The sequence below is a fragment of the Rousettus aegyptiacus genome, unplaced genomic scaffold, assembly GCF_014176215.1.
Source record: "Rousettus aegyptiacus isolate mRouAeg1 unplaced genomic scaffold, mRouAeg1.p scaffold_m13_p_2, whole genome shotgun sequence".
NCBI lineage: Eukaryota > Metazoa > Chordata > Mammalia > Chiroptera > Pteropodidae > Rousettus > Rousettus aegyptiacus.
The window spans coordinates 6,667,741-6,688,108 of NW_023416295.1; the positions used below are offsets into that span (position 1 = coordinate 6,667,741).

Sequence of the window (20,368 nt, forward strand, 5' to 3'; positions counted from 1 at the left end):
TCCAAAAATGTTATGATACCTGTTTTCATTATTTCTCTGAGTGTCACTTTTTGCATTAATACAATTCATCAACTTTTGCAGTGATGTTGATGCAACATGCCCTAGACAATGCTTTTTTGTTTGTTTGTTTGTTTGGAGAGTTCTGAGGTTCCCCTTTTTGCTTAAGAAACCATTATAGGCATCTGAAATTGCCATTTTATCGTTTTCTTTAATGCTTAATTGTCAGAGCTATAGGTCAGTGATTTTTTTTAGATCCGATTGGTAGAAAAGGAATGTAACTAAAGATTTAATACTGTAAGACAGAAATTTCTAACCTTCATTTCGAAAGTGTGTAGTTTAATGTTTAAAATAAGCTTGAACAAGGGTAGTGCATCAACATTCTAGTTTCAGCTGGTTCTGAACTATTAAACATTCTCTTCCTTGTAATCCTGGTTCTTGTTTTGTTATTGGGAATGTCGGGTGTCAGTAATCTTTGGACTAAAGAGTTAACCTGATCTCTTAATATTTTACCACCCAAAGTCAAACCTGTCTCTTTTTTTTCTTTTTCAATTTTGAACCATTTAAAGGGCTATTTTTATTTAGTACTTGACATATCAGGAAAACGTTTGTACTTTTTTGAAAGCACATCCACAAATTCGAAAGGTTAACAAATAAGTATTGTATGATAGGTTTAATGATGTTAGGCTGATATTAACTCTCTTCTTATCTAACCTCTTAGAAGCTGCAGTTCATCATCTGCTGTCATAGTTCCACAACCAGAGGATCCAGACAGAGCCAATACTTCAGAAAGGCAAAAAACGGGGCAGGTGCCTAAGAAAGACAATTCTCGAGGAGTGAAACGCAGTGCTAGTCCAGACTACAACAGGACCAATTCTCCTAGCTCTGCAAAAAAACCCAAAGCACTTCAACATACTGAATCTCCCTCAGAAACAAATAAGCCACATAGTAAGTCAAAGAAGAGACATTTAGACCAAGAACAACAATTGAAATCTGCACAATCGCCATCAACAAGTAAGGCTCATACCAGAAAGAGTGGGGCCACTGGTAGTTCACGGAGTCAGAAAAGAAAGAGGACAGAGAGTTCTTGTATAAAGAGTGGTTCTGTGTCTGAATCAACTGGTGCCGAAGAGAGATCTGCAAAACCTACCAAGCTGGCTTCAAAATCAGCCGCCTCAGCCAAAGCTGGGTGTAGCACCATCACTGATTCTTCTTCTGCAGCCTCTACTTCCTCCTCGTCTTCTGCTGTAGCCTCAGCCTCCTCCACTGTACCACCAGGTGCCAGGGTCAAACAAGGAAAAGACCAGAACAAGGCCAGGCGTTCCCGTTCGGCATCCAGTCCCAGTCCCAGAAGAAGTAGCAGGGAAAAGGAACAGAGTAAAACTGGTGGCTCTTCAAAATTTGATTGGGCTGCTCGTTTCAGCCCTAAAGTTAGCCTTCCTAAAACAAAACTGTCTCTTCCAGGGTCTTCTAAGTCAGAGACATCAAAACCTGGACCTTCTGGATTACAGGCCAAATTAGCAAGTAAGTTTCCATTATGGAAAGAGCCTTTTTTAATTAATTGGTTTCTCTTGTTTTGTCAAAAGTGATTATGTATACAAGGTAGGTAGGGTTTTTTTCTTCCCCTCCTGCACTTAGATCTGTTATTGTACCTTACCTACATAACACTACAGAATAATTGATACCATATTTAGTTTTATGGAGACATGTAAGGAATGCTTCCTTATTAATAAACCATCACATTTCAGTGTCTTAATTGTTGCAGCATCTGCTACTTATTTCCTAATATCAGAGTGGGGCATTTCTTTGGATATTCTTCTATAACCAGATATAAAATTATTCTAGGAATGAATTGCTCTTGGCCAAGATTGGAGGTCAGATGTTCTGAGCCTAAGATATTAGAAGAAGTGTACCTTAGTATAATTAAACCTTATTCACATGTGGTTTTTTTTTATGGCCTTTAAGGAGTATAGTCTAAAGACGAATACCTCTTACGTTCCATGCACTGGGGCTCGGGGTCCTAGGTAAGTGGGCAAGAATGTTACCCCTTGAAGCTAAGAGTAGAGTAGAAAGAACTAATGTTTGATAATAATACATTAAGTAAAGGATCAAACTAAATGGGAGAAAGGGATCTTGAAGCACATTCTTCCTCTCTTTTTTCCAAAAGACTTTTAGAAAGTCAGATGTTCATTGCATTAGAACTTTTGATAAACCTTTTCAATTACTGTAAGACTAAAGCGTTTTCTTTTTTTTCTATTTTAGAAAACTAAAAAGCAATTTTTAAAGCATTTATTTTTTTATAATTAACCAGAGCTTGATTTTTGACCATTTTTTCTATTTTGAGCCCTCGTAGAAAATTTCAGATCCACATTTTCATAGGACTAGAACTTTTTCTTGGTTATTAGATTTTATATAATGTCCACTAGTATTATTCTCAAAGTTTAGCTAATATTGAATCAGCCTAACCTGATACTGAGTTAGAGCTTTTAGCTCTGTTTAGTTAAAAAGAGACAGCCAACTTAAAAAAAAGTTAAAAATTGGTCCTGCCAAGGTTTCTTGGCAGTTGGAGTTGCTTGTCTCTGCTTTTATACCTCCTGCTCTGCGGTCCAGTGAAGTGAAAGCATGTGTACATCTTTGTGATGCACACGTGCGTGCGTGTGTGTGTGTCTCCTTCCAGTGGTAGCTGTGCTAGCCCCACAGCCAGTGGGCCAGGTTGAGTTTGCAGCATGTTTCATGGGATTCGCTTCTTACCCTTCTGCCTTTCATTCTGCCTCAGCTGAAGAGCTCATCATTTTCATTTCTTATTGCTAGAAGGGTCCAGGGCTAGTTGAGAGCAAATTGTTCTTGAGTGTCATGTCTTCAACTCTTCCAAAGACCCAGCTTCCTCTTTTTAGAGAACTCTTTTAACATGATTTTTAAAAGAGAGCTGGACTGTACCAGTGGCCTGTTAGTGAGGTTTCCTTGGTAGTGAAGTTGTTCTCGATACGGAGAGTTTTGATGCTACCCCCGTGCCTTAATAAAACCAGTGCAGGCATTCTCTCAGACTCACTGTACACGTGCTCACAAACTGACTTAGTACTTTAAAAGTCTGTGTGTGTTCTATGGTCACTAATACTGCTTTTCCAGTTTCACTGCCACTGTCCTAGTTCTGAGCTCTATTTATAGCCTAAGCTATTGAAACCAGAGAAGAGAACCAGGATTTGTTTAGCATCTAATAAGTGCCAGGCATTTTACATATGCAGTTGTTCAATTTCAAAAAAAAAAAAAAGTGCTTTATTCCAAGGAGGCGAAGTAACTTGTCCGAGTAACATCTCATAAACGGGAATGTGCGACTTAGCAGTTGCTTTGTTTGTCGTGCCGCTTATTTTTCACCCGTGTTCTCCGTGTTTTGCTGTTGAACTGTCATTGGGTCATCGAGATGTTAAGATCCCAGAGGAAACAAGTTTTTACTTGATTCTCCTTTATCGGTGCTGCTTCATCTTTAGGGATGAATACTGCGTGAACCAGGGATGCATATCCTCCCATTTACTACATATTTGCTTCTTTTCAAATAAGTGAAAAACATTTCAAACAGAAGAGTAAGAAATAAATGTGCTTACAAGTGCATGACTACTTGTAAATACTTTACATGGATCGTTTCATTTACTTTTCATCAGCCCTATGTGGCAGGTGCTATTCCTGTCTCTTACAGGTAAGGAAACTCAGGGTCAGTGGTCAGGTTTCCCTTCCAAGGTCACAGAACTGAGAAGTGATAGAGCCAAGAGGCAAACCCAACCATCTGGTTCCAGAAATCACTTGCAATAATAGGACTCAAAGGATTGAGTAGATTTGGGTGAGCTAAATCTCAGAAGGCTTCCCGAAGTCAAAAGGGCAGAGTGAAATTGAGGGATGATTAAGTGTGCCAGTCACTTCAGGAAAGAGTTATGTAAGAAGCAATACTGCAAGAGAATTGAGCAGTACTTTAGAATTGGTGATTTTATTTAAGAATATAGATGCAAAATGAGGTATCTTAGACTCTGGGTTTCGAGTGATGGTATTTTTTTTGCTTCTCTCCTCTCTCCCTCTTCTTTCAGAGATGTTAATATAGAGCTAAAAATCTTGGATTTAAATCCTAGTTCTGCCGTTTTATCAGCTGGTGACTGTGGGAAAATTTGTAACCTTTTCATTATAAAATGGGCATAATAGCTTTTTGAGGGATAGATAAATATGTGAGGAGGCTTATTAGCATAGTGCAGAGTACATAGGATGCGGGACTAGATTTCAGATGCACAACTGAAGTTGAATATGTTATGACGAAACGTTTAGAACAGTGTTACCAGTTTTTAAGGAGTAGCTATCCTTAGATTTTGAAGACCCTGGTGTAAAGTTATGTTATTTCCTGATAGTTTTGTGAGGTTGGGCAAATCGTTGGCATCCTAATCCCTAATTTTATTTGCAGAATGATAATATTCATCCTCGTGCGGCATAAATAAAAGAATGATTGTGAAAATAGCTTTGTAAAATTGAAATACCATATAAACGTTTAATGGTGAATCGAGAGTTGTTCCTATATATGTGAAAGGCTTTTGTTTGTATGCAGTATCTTTTTTTTTTTTTTTTTTTTTTAAAGCTTAACCCAGAGGGCAGAATTGGATTCAGTGGGTAGAAGTTGAGAGACAGATTTCTGATTAGTATATCTCAGGGAAACAAAATCTGTAAATTATCTAAAAAAAAAAAACCCCAGAGAACTCTTTGTGAGATAGAAAGCATACCAAATTGGATAGATTGGTTTCTTCAACTTCTAAGAATCCCTGTACCTGTTAATTAAAATGTGATGTTTCCTCAGGTAAAGGCTCATTCTTGTGATTGGTGGGTAAACTTCATAGTCAAGCCCCTTTTCCCCAAATTGTAGGAGCAACAGTACTTACACAATGTTGTGTGAAACCCATTTCCCCGTGGTCAGATATTACTCAAGGAGTTTCAGGTTACATATTACTAACGTATGGAAAACTGTGAAAAATCTTATGGTAACTTCTGCTTAAATCGGTAGCTGTTAAATTTATTTGACCACCTATTACCTTGGTAGATAGCAGTGGTCCCCGGACTGTCTTTGGGAAATGATATAATGATATAATACGTCGAGTGAGGACACTTCAGCAAGGCGAACTGCTCCCGCAGCTGTTGAACAGGCTGCCGAATAGGTTCCTGGTGAGGAACTAGGGCGGGCGGGAGAACTAGTGAAACGGCTAGTTCTGCGACGCGCTTCCCGAAGCCTTGTGGCTTGCCAGCTGCAGCTGATCAAAATAGCTCTGGGACAGAGGTCACCCTGTATCAATTGGTAGAAGTCTTGAGGATACCCCAGGAAGGAGAGTGTTACGTGACAGTTTTTAATGAGCAGTAGGACATTATCATTGCTATATATTGTTTAAGTGCATAGATATTCTTAAAAACTTGTGTAGCACAAATGTAAAACCAGTGGGGCAATGTCATGACAGGAATGATTTTTAAAAATATTTTTATAGTATTTTAAATATAATATTTGAAGATATTTTTATAATTTGGCTTCAAAACACATTTTGCTAATCTACCTTTTTTAATTAAGCTAATTTTGAAATAATTTGACTATTTTAAAGTGTGTACTGTCTAAATAGTAGAAGATTATGCATGACAGACATATAAGAAACAGTTTATGATCAAAATCTGGGTAATTGTATGCAACTTATTTATAGAAAAATTTAAAGGTATTATATTTCCAGTCTGATGTGTCTATTTGTAGATCTAGTCAGCAGTAGTTACCAGCTTATTTCCAGCTTGAGTTTCAAACTCTTCTGGTGACTTGCATGCAGCCTGTGGCCATTATTAGAACTAGACAAGAACCAGGCAGATGCCGAATTCTGGGAAGGTAATTCTGCTTAGATTAGGACTCTTTCCATAAGCTTGAGACGTGATGCTGTGCACTTCTAGAGTGAACGGAGGAAATGAGAAAGAAATGAGCAAGAGAAAAGAAGTTGAAAGTTAAACTCTTGGTTCACCTAGTTGGGTCTTGTAGGGTCATCCCTACTGAGTTTAAAAATTGAATTACCTTTCAGCCTTGTGAGGTTTTGGGTGAGGAGCTTAAAGAGAAAACGTTTGAGTATTAAAAGGATTTATACTATTAGGCAGCTGTTAAAATATTTTAAACTTAAAACTTTAATAGTTCTAATATGTAACTGCTTTGAAAAATTACCGACAATAATTTCTAACATTTTGAGGCTCAAAAAAAGATATTAAATTAAAAAAAGAGTTCCCAATTAAAAAAAAATTAAATGGGAATGAGCATCATTGGCCTTCTTAGACTTTGCTTGTTTTACATTGTTGGATTTTAAACAACCATGTTATGTATTTTTGTATGCCAGGTTAGAATAAGAAGTAATTTAGCTAAATTCTGTTTTTCTGAACTTACGTGTAAGTTAGTGAAAACTCTTTTATATTTGAGGTTTTGTATTCTGTGATATTTTTGACATTTTTGATTGTAAAATCTTTGTTGTTTAAAAAAGGAATAATCCAGAAAATATTAAAATGTGCAAAGAAGAGTACAAAATCACTTAATTCCATCACTAAAGACTACCTCTTTCCTTGTGTGTTTATCCTATTTTTTTTTAATATTTTTTTTTCCAATGCTTAAACACAGCTTTAAAGTCAAGTCATAGAAAATTTATTATTAAGAAACAGCAATCTTCCTGCCACATTGCCCTGCCCCATTGCTGATTATTTTGGTACTTATTTGAGTGTCTCTGAATTATGTGCTCAGATGTCTGCTTGTTGAATTTTTTCAATGTGAGCATTATTGCATGTCTTTTGTCAGACTTATACCACCTGTTTACCCACCAAGCATATACTGTACATATTTCTCATTTTTCCAGTCATGATTGGCGCTCAATGTTTGTATGGCTATATAAATGCTATTTCAGTCATGTGGGAACTTTTCCCTTCTTACACATTTTTGTTTTTTCTGAATTTAGTTTTTGTTGTTGCTTTCCTTTTCTGTGAGCCTGTCACTTAACTCCAAACTCTTCAGCTAATTAATTGTTTCAGTCTTTTCTCAGTCTGTCTACTTGTATCTGCTCTAGTTTGAGAAGAGGACTGATGGCTGCTGTTACGCCTGCTCACGCTGCGTGCAGCCTCTGCATTTTCTTCAGTTTTTCCTGTTTCCAGATTCCACATCTTTCTTGGTTTAGTATTTCATTTTGGTAACATGTATCTTTCACTTGCTTTTTAAGAAAAGGTGCCTATGAGATTTTACAAAGCTTTTTAATTTTTTCAGACTTTAAATGTCTGAAAATGTGTAACCTTGATATTTGTTTGGCAGATTGAACATAGAGTTCTGGATTGGAAATCATTTTTCTTCAGAATTTTGAAAAAACATGTTATCTTTTAGCTTTCAGTACTGCAAACATTCTGATTCTTGATCTGTTGTATATGTAACCCATTTTTCTGGAAGCTTGCAGATCTTTACCTCCATTAGTTAGAAATGTCATGATATCGTTACAGCTGTGAGTTTGTTTTCATTCGTTAGAGTGACCAGCAGCCCTGGCTTCCCTTGGGTCTGGGGCATTCCCCAAGACTCACGCTTTTAGCTTTACAACTCACAGTTCCAGACAGACCAGGATGGCTGGTCACTATATTACTGTTCTACCCCCCCACCCCCGCCCTTTCTCTTTTTGGATCTGTTATTTTGGGTGATTGTTCTCTTGTAAGGTCCTGATCTTTTCATTCTTGATTTCCTTTTTTTTTTTTTTTTTTTTTTTTGTTCTACTTTCTGGTAAATTTCATCAACTTCCAACCTTTCTATTGATTTTTTTTTTATTTTTACTTTCTTGCTTTTCATTTTATTATTTTTTTATGTTTGCTGTCTTTTCATTTCAAACTTTTAATTTGTTCTCATTTGCTTTTTATTATGGACACATTTCTTTTTTTTTTTTTGAGGACATTCTGAGTGAGTTTTCTTTGTTGCACAGTCCTTTTATGTGGTTATTTTGTGGGGGAGGTTGAGTTTGCTTTGATTTTGGCTTTCATACTAAACATTTTCTTCAGATTTCGGTAATTCCTGGTTGATTCCTCAGACTTAGTGTAGGGGGACCCAAAATCTAATTTGTAAACTCTGAGCACACAAACGAGATTTGACTGAGATTCACTATCTAGTATAATGGTTGGTTTATTCATTATAAAATCTGTATTATCATGTTTAGATCTTTGGCGTGGGGGAAAGGGAGGGGGTGCTTGTAAAATTCCGTGGGGAAGATTCTTTCAAACTCCCACCTGGAGGTGAAGGGCCTAATTACTGAGAGTTCTGGTGGCTGAGCCGGAGAAGAGGCCTAGGAAGGAGGCCATATGCCATCCATTGCATGCGTTCAAACTTGATCCCACTCCCTCTCATTTTTGGTACAGTACACCTATTTGCAGTTATGTACTCTGAGAATTCATTTTGTACTTTGTAAAGAATAAAGATCTTGTGTTTTGTTGCCTCAGCTGTGCAAAGGGAGAGGGGATCTGACTGCCTCATAAATAGCCTATCAACTAATTCTTAGTAGAACTCTGAAGACTGTCCAGAGTACCAGGTACCATCAGTTCCTGAACCTTTGTGGGATTCTGAGTGTCATTCTAATTGGTAATTTATCTCAGTTTTCTACCTTCAGTTTTTGGACTTAACAGTGCACTTAGCACTGGAATTTCTGCTTTTCATCCAAATTGTGTTGTGATAATAGTCTCTTCCATTCTTCCCATCCTGATGGATTTATGCCTCAGATTCTTTTAATGCTATTTTAGTGGAGTTTCATAAGAGGACAGAAGTGAATGCTTGTGTGTTCAATATCCTGTCTTTACCCAGAAGGCAGCCACTTTTCTATGTATATGCACATACTTTTTCAAAAGTAGGAGCTTGTTCTACATGACAGTAGGTGTTGGTTTTGTGTCTGTTATAAGCCAGGCTCCATAGCAGACACTTGACATAAATTTCACCCTCATGATGACAGAATGAGGTAATAATCCCTATTTTAGATACAAAGAAACTAAAGTGCTTTATCTGCCTAAACTCTTATTAATAGACATTTTTTTCTTTTTAAACTATAAATTTTGTCATTTTTAATAGCCATATATGGATGTATGTTAATTTAGCTCATTTCCAACTAATGGGCATTTATATTCATCTAAATTTTTTAATTGACTATAGCTTCGAATTTACATAATTTTTTTTGTTGGGTCACTGGTTATGATCCTTTGAAATACTGTCGTATATTTTAATTTGCCCCTAGAAATACATAAATTTACGTTCCCACTAGCAGTATAAAAATGCCAATTCACATCCTGATTAACTCTGTGTTTCTGCAGTTTTTATTATCATACTGATTTTTATTAAACTGTTTCTTATTGGAGATGTAGTTCTTTTCCAGTTTTTTATTATCATAAATAATGCTTAGGTTAACATCTGTACATTTTTAATTTTTTAAATTCGTATTGACACATCAATTCATGAAATTGCTGTGCTTTGACTCGGAAGTACACATTTGGTTTAGAAAATTCCGTTTGGGATTTAGCTCATTGTAATCTTCAAAACTTTCATTCCTATTGAGTGATTTTAAAATAAACATATGATCCTTTTTTATATGATAGATTACTTTTCAATTGGTGAATTCATTTTACCAAAATAGCCATTAATAAAAATGTATAAACTTGAAAGTAGACACACAACAATACTGGTTTATCATGATTCTGTGCTGGCTGAAGGAATCAAGAGCTAGTTACTGAAACTATACTCATCATTAATTCTTTATTAGGTCTAGTTTTTCCAGGGTAAATGGCACTATTACATGATTCAAAATTGAACTCGTGTGTGGTGATAGTCATGTTATTTGGTGCTTTTTTCCTTCCTTTTATGAAGAAAATAGGAGTGGTTCTGTAAACTCTTGGAAATAGATTTAACATGTAAATAAATGGTTACTTAATGTAATTATTAGCTCTTTGATTTATAAAAAAAGTGGGGATTTGTGTTTTAAAGATCAATCAGTCATCTTTTGATACTTACATACGTAAATGAACTGTAGCATTTTCTGGATAATCACCCTTGTTTTAGGTTGTATGTGTACCTTATATTGGTTTGTCTACTCCATTTTAAAATGGAGATGTATTTACTATCTAGAAATATGACAGAAACTGTAAGTTAAAAAAATTAAGAGACAATATTCCAGAAAAATTAGTACTGAAACTTGTATTACTAAGTTATTATTTAACTCAGGTATGGTTTTTATTTTTGAAACAAAGAGAATTTTTTTGTTGCTTTGGAGAGTTTTTAAAAAACTAGATTGATTTTCAAAATTTAGGCAAGTACTTACACTGTTCTTTTTTTTTTTTTTCCTCAAAGTTATCAAACATTTTCTGTAAAGGGCCATATAGTAAATATTTTAGTTTTTACTGACCACATACAAATCTTTGTCACATCTTTTTTTATTGTAACTTTCCATAAATGTGAAAACCATTCTTAGCTAGTGGGCTGTATAAAAACAGGCCTTCAGCCAGATTTGGCCCACACTCTAAAGTTTTTTGACACCTACTCCAGAATAAAAATTTTGTGCTGTATTGACCCAACAGTCATAAGATTTGGGTTTACATGTGATGGATGTTCAATCAAAATGGAAATCAGTTCATATAACATGACTGATAAAGCTGAGAGATTGGCTAGCTTCAAGCTTGGCTGGATGCAGGAGCTCAAATGAAGATGACTCTCTCTGTTACAATCATTGTGACTTATGAACCCCTCATTCCCACACCCCCTCAAGAATACCGTCTAATCATTTATATATCAGCCTGTAAGAAAGTCCTTTATTTCTCCTTGGGTCATGTGCCTATCCTTAAAGGAATCACTGTGGTGGAGGGTAGAGAGGATAGGATTGTGGTTGTAGAATTGTAATTGGAGGTGATTGAAATAGTCTGGCCAATTGGAGTCCCACACATATAGGAATTACTGTGAATGACAGTTCCCTCAGTACCACATGGAAGAAGGGATAGAAAATATCTCCTCAGAAAATTTTTTTCTTTTTTAAAGGCAAGATACTCAAAGGGTTGCGTTATACATGATACAGTATATACATTATACATTATACAATAGATGTCTACTTGATCATCTTTTAACGTCACTTTATAATGACTATATAATTTGGAGAATAAAAATATTCATGTATTTGAATAAAGTCATTGTTCACTGAATAAAGGTGTTAGGTCAACCTTTCCACTTCTGCTTGATTTTCAAACAGCTTGATCAGATACATTGATATTCATGTTTACTTTGACTCCTTATACAGCAAAAGGAATCTTTATAAAATTGGACAAGTTACTTATTGCATTGCTAGAATACTTTGTCATGGAGTGTCATTGTAGGACTTTATAATAGGTCTGATATGTGTGTATATACCATATCAAAGATTAGCATACTATAACAGATCATGTAAGAATTAAAAGTAGAATAAAAGCATGACAGAATATGTATCACCCAGGTGTATATTGCTACTTTTAAGGTAACTTACCAATTAGAATTAAGGCCTTACTTTTCCAAGGATTGGAGTTGTTCCACATTTGGCGACCCTGGGAGTGAAGTAGGCAGGTCATGTTACCTCTTTGCTCATTTCTTCTTCAAAATGACAAACTTGGAATCATTTCTTAGTTGTGTAATTTAATGAGAAATACTTTTTAAAATTTCAACTAGAAAAGAGAAACCAGTTACAAGTAGAAGGAACCCACGAACATTTTAACTATTTTTACATGACTAAGGGTCCAGGAGGCAAACTATCTAAGGCCCTCAATCTGTTGATTTTTTTTTTTTTTATATTTAAAAATTTAAGCCTACAGTTGGATGCATAAGAAGTTTTATTATTTCACATTTCGAATGTCACCCTGTACAAGGACTCATTTTTTAAAAGATGAAGCCCTGGAGTTTGAGCACATGAGTTTGGGGTTGAAATAAATATTGAAAAGAAAACATAATACATACTCATATTGTAGAAGAAATAATCAGTTAGGACTTTTAAGAGAAGAATACTGGTAGTTTCATCTTTATCAAATGAAATAAATATTACAGGAATATATTTGTAGGACTACAAATACATGTATTCTTATGCTAATGTGACAAGGTCAAGAGCTTTGATGAAAGTAATATGTCTGCATGTATATCTCACCACACAAAGGCTTTGCAAATAAGCATATATTAATCTGATCAATGGTATTCTGACTGCTTCTCAGAGTGGCATTATAAAAATAAATGACAAGTGCAGTTTTCTTCAATACAGAGCCTGGGAAGGAGGGGTATGTGATGTGGATGTGTTTTTTTTTTATGCACATGTGTTTTAATTGGTTTTCAATAGGTTGTAGGTTTATTCTTACTTGACCACTAGAATGAAGAAAACACATTTTAATTCTACGAAAATACGCCTTTTTTATACGGAAAGTTTTAAAGTTTTCTAAATGAACCAGAAAAGCAAAATTTTAATGTCTTGCCAGAAGTATGTTGAACATGTAATAGTCTGTTTTGCTTTGGAGTAAGCTTAGGAGTTGTGTGATTGGCTGGGTTATGCACCTTTAAGCAAGTCAGTTAACATTTTTGTGTATGAAAAATAAGAATTATAATGTTGTATCGGAAAATACTTCTTTGAAAAACTCTATATCCAGTCTAACATTGCAAAGATAGTATATTCTAGCATTGTCAATTTGCTGAATGGCCAAAAAAAGAAGCTTAAATTATATCTATTTTCTAGAAAGTATTTGATTTAACAAACTATTTCAGCTTCAACTTTGCTTTTTCCTAAAATTTATATAGTTTTCCAAGGCTTGACTTGATTTGTTTAGAAATGCTAAGTTTCTGATTACCAATTTGTCACCACATATGAGATGGATGTTCCCTTGTTCCAGTTTTTGGAGGAGAGTATGTCAAAGCTAGCTTTGTCTCCCATCCTGGGCTCAGGTAATGTTACAGATAGTAGTGATACCTCTTTTCCACTAGAGAGCATTATATGGAGCAGCTCCTTTACCACGAGATTGCCTTTCAGAAAACGAGATGTTTGGTGTTACCTCCTAGGTTATCAGTCTAGATGGCGTAATGTCAATTAACCTAACAGTCATCTGACATTGTAGTATGATTGAATGGCATCAGTTATAAATATTTTTCTATTCCACTCTGGTTCTTCTCTGCCCTACTTCTCTGTAACTTAGTCTACTTCTCTTAAAGTTTAACACAAAGGATGGATAAAGAGATGGTGCACATCTACACAAAGGAATACCGTTATCACTCCACCCTAAAAAGAAATATAATAGAGATAAATTCAACAACACGAATTTATCTCTAAAACGCTATATGATTGCATTTATATGAAATTCTAGAATAACCAATAGCAACAAAATAGCAGATCAGTGGTTGGCAGGGTCCTGATGTGTTGAGATTTACTGCAAGGGCACGAAGAAATTTTTTAGAACGATGGAAATGCTCTGTGTCTTGATCGTGGTGTTGCTTTTAAGGGTGGATACATTTGTCAAACTCATTGAACCCCATACAATTAAAATGAGTACATATTATCATATGGAAATTATATTTGAATGAAGTTGTTTAAAAGAAGCACCAAAATCTTAAATAAAATAGGTCATGAGAAGTGAAGTGTAAAAAAGTTTGGTCAAAAAGTATACTGTCAACCTCAAATTAACAATATAGCAGTAGTCCACAGTACATTAAGTTGAATATTTTGAATGTCACGAATGTAAAAAATTGGTGCTAGTGTTCATTACTATATCATGGTGTATATAAAGACACTTTAATATTACATGAAGTGTTAGTGACAATAATACAAGGATTTTTATAAAAGTGAATACACTTTTTTTGGTAGTTTTAATGTAGTAAACACTCCTGTTTTTTTGTTTAAATTGTACGTTTTTTAGCCTAACTTGAGCCACACAAGTCAGAAAGAAAGATGGATATAATTTAATATTTTGAAATATTTAAACATCTCAATTTTTTAAATACTAAAAAATAATGATACTGATTAGCTTGTTTTTCACTTGGCAGCTTTCATTATTATGCTATAAGTATTGTCCCAAGTTGAATGAACTGAAGTTTTAAATTAGGAAGAGACCTAGAATCTTTCTTTAATCCATCTTTCCCAGACCCTTTACTGGTGTTTTAATCAAAATCAAGAGTAAAGAATTCCTTATCTTTCCACTTTAAAGAAGTTGAAATAATTTTAAACTTCCTGGGAAAAAGCGATCTGGAGAATTGTTAGTGTATAATTGGTCTGAAAAAGTTAACATCTATTTAAGATGATGCCACAGTTCTAATGGAAAGAATGCTTGTTGACATTGGAGGCCTTTCATTGTTGGAGGTCATTGTTTTGATAGAGAGCAAACTACCCGGTATTTTTTCGTGTATGATGACATCATTCAGGGAGGTGGAGAGGGTAGATGGATGTTCTCATGGCTTCCCCATTGTTCACAAAAGAGTAATAAACTTTAATTGCTATACCTTTTTAGAATCTGTTACTCCTATAAAGGTATTAGTTAGCTTCCAGAATAAGCTGTAAAGTTTGTTTGATCCCACCCCAGTTATATAGTATTCTGTTAATTGGACTTTCTAATAACCTTTGTTCAAATTTATATTTCTTGCTGATGGGTGGTGTAAAGAAAATAAAGCTTTTGTTCTTTCATTGCCTTATATAAACCAGGTGAAATGGGACAGTGTAAAGACAATGTAATAAAGTGTTAAATGATATTTAGTAAAGTTCCGAAATAATATGGTATATACAAAAAACCATTTGGCTTTAGTGGAGAAAAGTAGTGGAGGAGTAGAAATGTGGTAGGAACTTTTAAAGGGTATGGTTGAGAGAAGAGGGCCTGTCATTTACGGTGTAGGATAACTTGAGTCAAGGTTGAGCCAAAGTGAGAAGATTCAGCCTGAGTGGGAATGTCTAATAAGTACCACATTAACTTTTTGCATGCGAAAGGCAAACTAGATGTGAGCCCAGAAAGACTGCTACAGAGGCCAGGGAAGATGCGGTGGCTTTTAACCAGGGTGATGACCTAAAGAATTTTGTAATTTTTAATTTTAGGTAACATCTCTTTTTAAAATTTTACTTTTGCATTTCGCATATGTAGGTTTAAGAAAATCTACCAAGAAGCGCAGTGAATCCCCACCTGCTGAGCTCCCCAGTTTGAGGCGGAGCACACGCCAAAAGACCACGGGCTCCTGTGCTAGTGCCAGGTAACAATTTGGGGTGTCCCAGTTTCTGACTTGTTTATTATCTGTGTATAGTTTTCATTAAAATCCTTAACTTTGTAAGTTTTTTTAAATTATTAACTTTCAATTGAATAAAAAATAAATTTATTCTACTATAACTAGTATGATTTTTGTGAATTCTTTCCCAATATTCAATATTTGTTTACATATTGGCTATTTTAAGCATACTAGGTTTTTTTTTGACAGTTATCTTTTACCGTTTTCCTCTGTTGCTACATTATTTTCACATTTGTTGTCAGTAATTGGACATTGGTTGTTTTCTAAGTTCCAGTGTGCCAAATAAATCTCTATGAGCATTTTTATGCATATTTGCATTAGTTTTTAAAAGTCACTAAATTTCCCTATAGTGTGATCCATGGATCAAAAGGAATGCCTTGTTTTAATGGCGTAACATTGGCTAATTAGTGTCTAAAAGTGTTGGCACCAGTTACTGAGTTTAATGGGTGAGGGGGAGAGATGTACTTAATTTTCGTTTTGTATTACAACACCTACCCCACAAGGAAAAATGTAGGTTTTGTTCGTATTCTTTCATGTCTCCAATTCTCCTTTCTCCTAGTTGCTGTTTTGGAGCTCATTTTCTAGAAATCAACTACTTTTGATGTGATACAGTAAATTAGTTTACATGCTTTTATTAATCGGTAGTTCAGAGTCTTCGATTTTGTGTCTGCCGCTGCTTCCTAGGCAGCTTCTAATTTCACTGTCGTTTGACCATAGTCTAAAACATTTCTTTTGAATTTCCTAAGGTAATTTGGGGAGCTGCCATTTAAACACTATCAAGTTATAGTGCTTTGAGAAAGTTTATTTTCTCCCTCATTCGCTTACTGATTTGTCTGTTAAAACAAAAAGTCATCATTAATAAAATTAATCTGCTTCATGAGAAATGATCACTTTTTTCCATATCTTATACTGTGCCTTCATCCTAAACAAGTATCTCCCCAATTGTCATCTGTATTTATTTATAGATATTAAATCTTCATAAACTAAAGATTTATTTTAAAGGATGGAGCTATTGTCCATTATTAAGATAGTTACTTTTTGATGATTTAAGTAATCTGGGACTTAGGTGATGGGAATTTTCTCTGCCTTCTCCACTCCTCCTTCCCTCCCCCCTTTGTCAAGTATCAATCCAAAAGTCTGTATATTGATTTACTGTTTACTGTGGAAGGTAGGGATCTATTGTAAATGAGTTGAATTGTCTCTGCAGAAGGAGTCTCTTTCATTTAGTTGGAAGTTTAAAAATCATTTCTGTCTGTAAGGATGACAACAGCTCATAGCAACACAAAAGCTTGTATTGTGAATGCAATATATAACTTGGAAGAATTTTAAGTATACAGAGTCTTGGTTGTTATCCATAGCAAGTTTCTGCAACAATTTTTATGTAAAAGAAGAAACTGGCTTTGTGCTCCATTCATTGGAGCTTTGTGCTTGCTGTGTGTTCATTGCTCCTGGTCACTGGCAGTGCTGTCTATGATGGCATTTTTCTGTTGTAGTCGGCGAGGCTCTGGCCTGGGCAAAAGAGGAGCAGCTGAAGCTCGTCGGCAGGAGAAAATGGCAGACCCTGAAAGCAACCAGGAGACAGTAAATTCTTCAGCTGCACGGACAGATGAAACTCCCCAAGGAGCTGCAGGTAGGTTGGCACTTCTTAGCCCTAAAATGCATCTGTGTATCTTACAGGTTTATTTAGAGATTAATTACTTTATAGGTATACCAAATAGAAGGAAAGAGAGGGGGCTTTTTTAGGAAAGTGTAAGTTTCTATCTGAGCTTCTTATATATTGTTGAGCACATTTAATAGTTGCCCATTGACTTGGAAAAAATTTAAATTCATAATAAAATTAAGTATATGATATTATTTACTTCATACATGTGTAAATTTTAATTGAGACTGTTATAATCCCTAAAATATAATAAGTAGTTCGAATCTAAGCAGCTTTAAGAATATTGTTTATATTTTTATGGGCTTCTTATTTTTATTCTTGATTTCTTAGCACAGCAACAGTTAAGCCACCTTCCTCCTCTTTCAGCTTTAAACGTGTATTCATTACCAATACCAGAAGAAGGCTAATACTTCAATGTTAACTGGGGCTAACAGGCTTTTAAATGTGGCTTGTTCTTGACATTTCTTATTAGCATTATTAGGAGCATAGTGGGTATGTATGATGCCCTTCAACCAGGATGATACACATAGGTTTGGGCGTAGACATATACTGCTACCTTTGAACAAAACTTTTTCATGTGCTGCTGTTTAATATTAAGATATGTGCTAAGTTTTCTTTAATGCCTGTGGTCGATCATATGTTATAGTTTCCCAGGAAGGTTCTGGTTTGCCCACTACCGTCTATGTTTTATGACTTTTTCTCAGCCTTCTGTCCAGCTTAACATGTTTACCACTGATCTCTCCAATTTTGTGTGATGTTACTTGCTGAACGAACTTACAGCATCTGTTTGGTGGGACAGGACTTTTTTTCTTGTACCTTTTTCCTAGAATAGTTTTTCTGAAGGGTCAAACGGTAGATGGTAGATTCGGGAGAAAATACAGTCAATTGCACATGCACCTCATTGAAGCTTTTTGTGATACACAGGCCTATCCTTCCTAGTGTTCTAATGTTTATTTCAAGTCTGAATATCTAAGTGGGGCAATTCCCATATGGATGACAGAAATGGAGCTGCTGAGTCTGTTAAAGTGGACTCATTACAGTAATTACAATAGCTAACAGTTACTAGTGTACACTCTTGCAGACACAATATTAAGCACTTTACATATATTTTCATTTAATATTCAAAACAACCTGATGAGATCCGGCTGCTTTTCTCCTCATTTTATAAGTGAGGAAAACCAGAAGTACATAATGGTTAAAGTTGCCTTGGGTTACAAATTAGGATATGTCTCTCAGATCGAGGCCTTACAAAAGTGCACTTTTATAATGGCTGTGTCCTTCTTCTTAGCATTACAAGACTTTAATTCAGATGGATATCATTGGAGGCTGGAATGAGGGGGTGGTGTGTAAAATTGTGTTCCCTGGTATATTTGCTTAAGAGGATAAAAGCTTCAAGGGATTAGGTTCTTGAGACTGCCCTCCCAAACACTCTGTTGTGTTTCATTGTCATTCGTATTTGAAATCACAGTGTGATGTAGATATTTTCCAAGTTTGTGTAAAAGATGCATGTGGCACATTCCCTAGTATTAGAGCAGCGGTAGCTTCATTTACACTTTGGAGGCTGGACCCCTGGATCCTAAAGGAATTCTGCCAGCTCACTAAAGTACTAGGGAAACAGCTTAAGATAAAGCTAGTACTTACTAGCTTTATAGTAAGTTCTTCAGTGTAATGTGCTTCGGTTTTGTTTTCAGTTACAGTTGACATACAATATTATGTTCATTTCTGGTGTATAAACCTGTGAAATGTGCTTTAGTTTCTCAGTATGTAACATGGGAATTTAAAGAAAAATAAAACCCTCTAAGTTAGTGTAGAGTATAAATTAATGATGGTAACAGCATCTTTTGGAAAATATTCATTCTCAGACAGCTCTTATACAGTTGGTATAAGATTTCCTTCATTCGAAGCATTTCCTTTGAAATAATGTTTTTACTAATTTAAAGAGGTTGATAATAACATCTTTAGTGTTATTTATATATTAATTTTTTCAGTGTTTATATTTAAAGATCATATCTTCTTTACCTACTTTAGAAGAATCATTGAAATAAGCTTTCTTTTTTCTTTTTTTTTAACAAGTAGTTATTAAAGTATTGCTCCACCTTTGCTGTGATGTCACCCTGACTTTGACAGTGTTGTTGATACTTAGGAAAGTTTGTTGATAATTGTGTCCCTGCTGGGTCACTCTGAAGTTTACTGTGATGGAGGCTCAACTCCTTTAGCTTTTTGTAGAAGTAATACTAGCTCTTGAAGTTGAAGGGTAAGTGTTATCCACAGTGTCCCAAGAGTTATGGGTTTAGTTTTAAGCTTCAACAGAACTGTGCACTCTTTTATGGTGCTGATACAGTCTTGGAAATACTATAGATGATAAAGTGGAGAAACAGGTATTCTTTACACCTGCTAACCAATCAGATAGTAACGAAAAAATGTTCTGCACCTCCATTTTGCATTGAGAATCTTAATTTCACAAGAACAGCGTCAGATTGTAAAAAGAAAGCAACTCAGTTTTGTAAATTTTTCTCTCCCTAATTACTTTTGTTTAGTCTGACTACAGAACAGATTGCTTCCTTATTACCTGATACCAGGGCCCATATAAGGCATAATTACATTTCTGTCAGCCATTCTGGTCTTGCTCAAGAGTTTTCAGGACACTAAAAAAAGTCTTGCTGTTGCCTTTTTTGGTAAACCCTCACTGGTTCCTGTCCCATAAAATTGAATTCTATTGGCATTCTAAGATTTTGTCTTGTTTTCTGCATAAGAGGTTGCAAATATTGAAGTGTAAAAACTTGGAGCTTTGTAATAAAATTTTTGTGTTCTGATTTAAATAGCAAAATTTTCCCGCTGTTTTCCTTCAGCTGTGTATTAGAAACTATCTTACATGGTGCTGTGAAGATATGCTAAGACTAGATGGGAGAGATGCCAATTTAAACAAAAAAAGATCAACACCTCTTAATCTGGCATTGGATTTTCTCTGCTCGATAGTCTCATTTTTATATTTTTGTCTATGGACAGGTCTTGTGCCCGAGGAAGTTTGACGACTTGATTAAAGTACTTTGTCAGTGACTCTTCTTGATTATTATATTTTCTTACTTGTATAATTTTATACTAAGAGCTACCCACAGACTAGGCTAGTTCGGTTTATCTAATTTTGTAAAATCTTGCATAGCGTGAGCTGCGGTAAGAGAAGCTTAATACTTGTGGTAATAGGACTAGCAAAAGATCTTTTTCTTTGGGTCTTGTAACTGATTTGTCAAAACAGGTACTCAACCTCCATTCAAATCAGAATATCACTGCCGTTTTTTTGTAGTGGTTCTGTGGCATTCTCAGGGTTGGGACCCTGCTATAATAGTTACAGCAACTCTTTTTATTATGTGCTTTTACACATTTTATCTTGGCTAATGTCTTTGTGGCAGTGCAGTTTGAGATATTCATTATTAAAT

General features: G+C 35.2%; 1 protein-coding gene across 30 annotated transcripts in view; it reads left to right on the forward strand.

Moving 5' to 3' along the window:
* Window positions 1-20,368, forward strand: part of TRIP12 (thyroid hormone receptor interactor 12) — a 119,377-nt gene that overhangs the window by 43,885 nt on the left and 55,124 nt on the right. For 28 of the 30 annotated variants that reach the window (XM_036237086.1, XM_036237085.1, XM_036237083.1 and 25 more), the window contains 3 exons: window positions 719-1,521; window positions 15,136-15,241; window positions 16,768-16,904. In XM_036237086.1, the coding sequence (XP_036092979.1) occupies window positions 719-1,521; window positions 15,136-15,241; window positions 16,768-16,904 (1,046 nt within the window). The remainder of the gene's footprint in view (window positions 1-718; window positions 1,522-15,135; window positions 15,242-16,767; window positions 16,905-20,368) is intronic. The other 2 variants (XM_036237095.1, XM_036237097.1) reach the window with 1 other exon arrangement.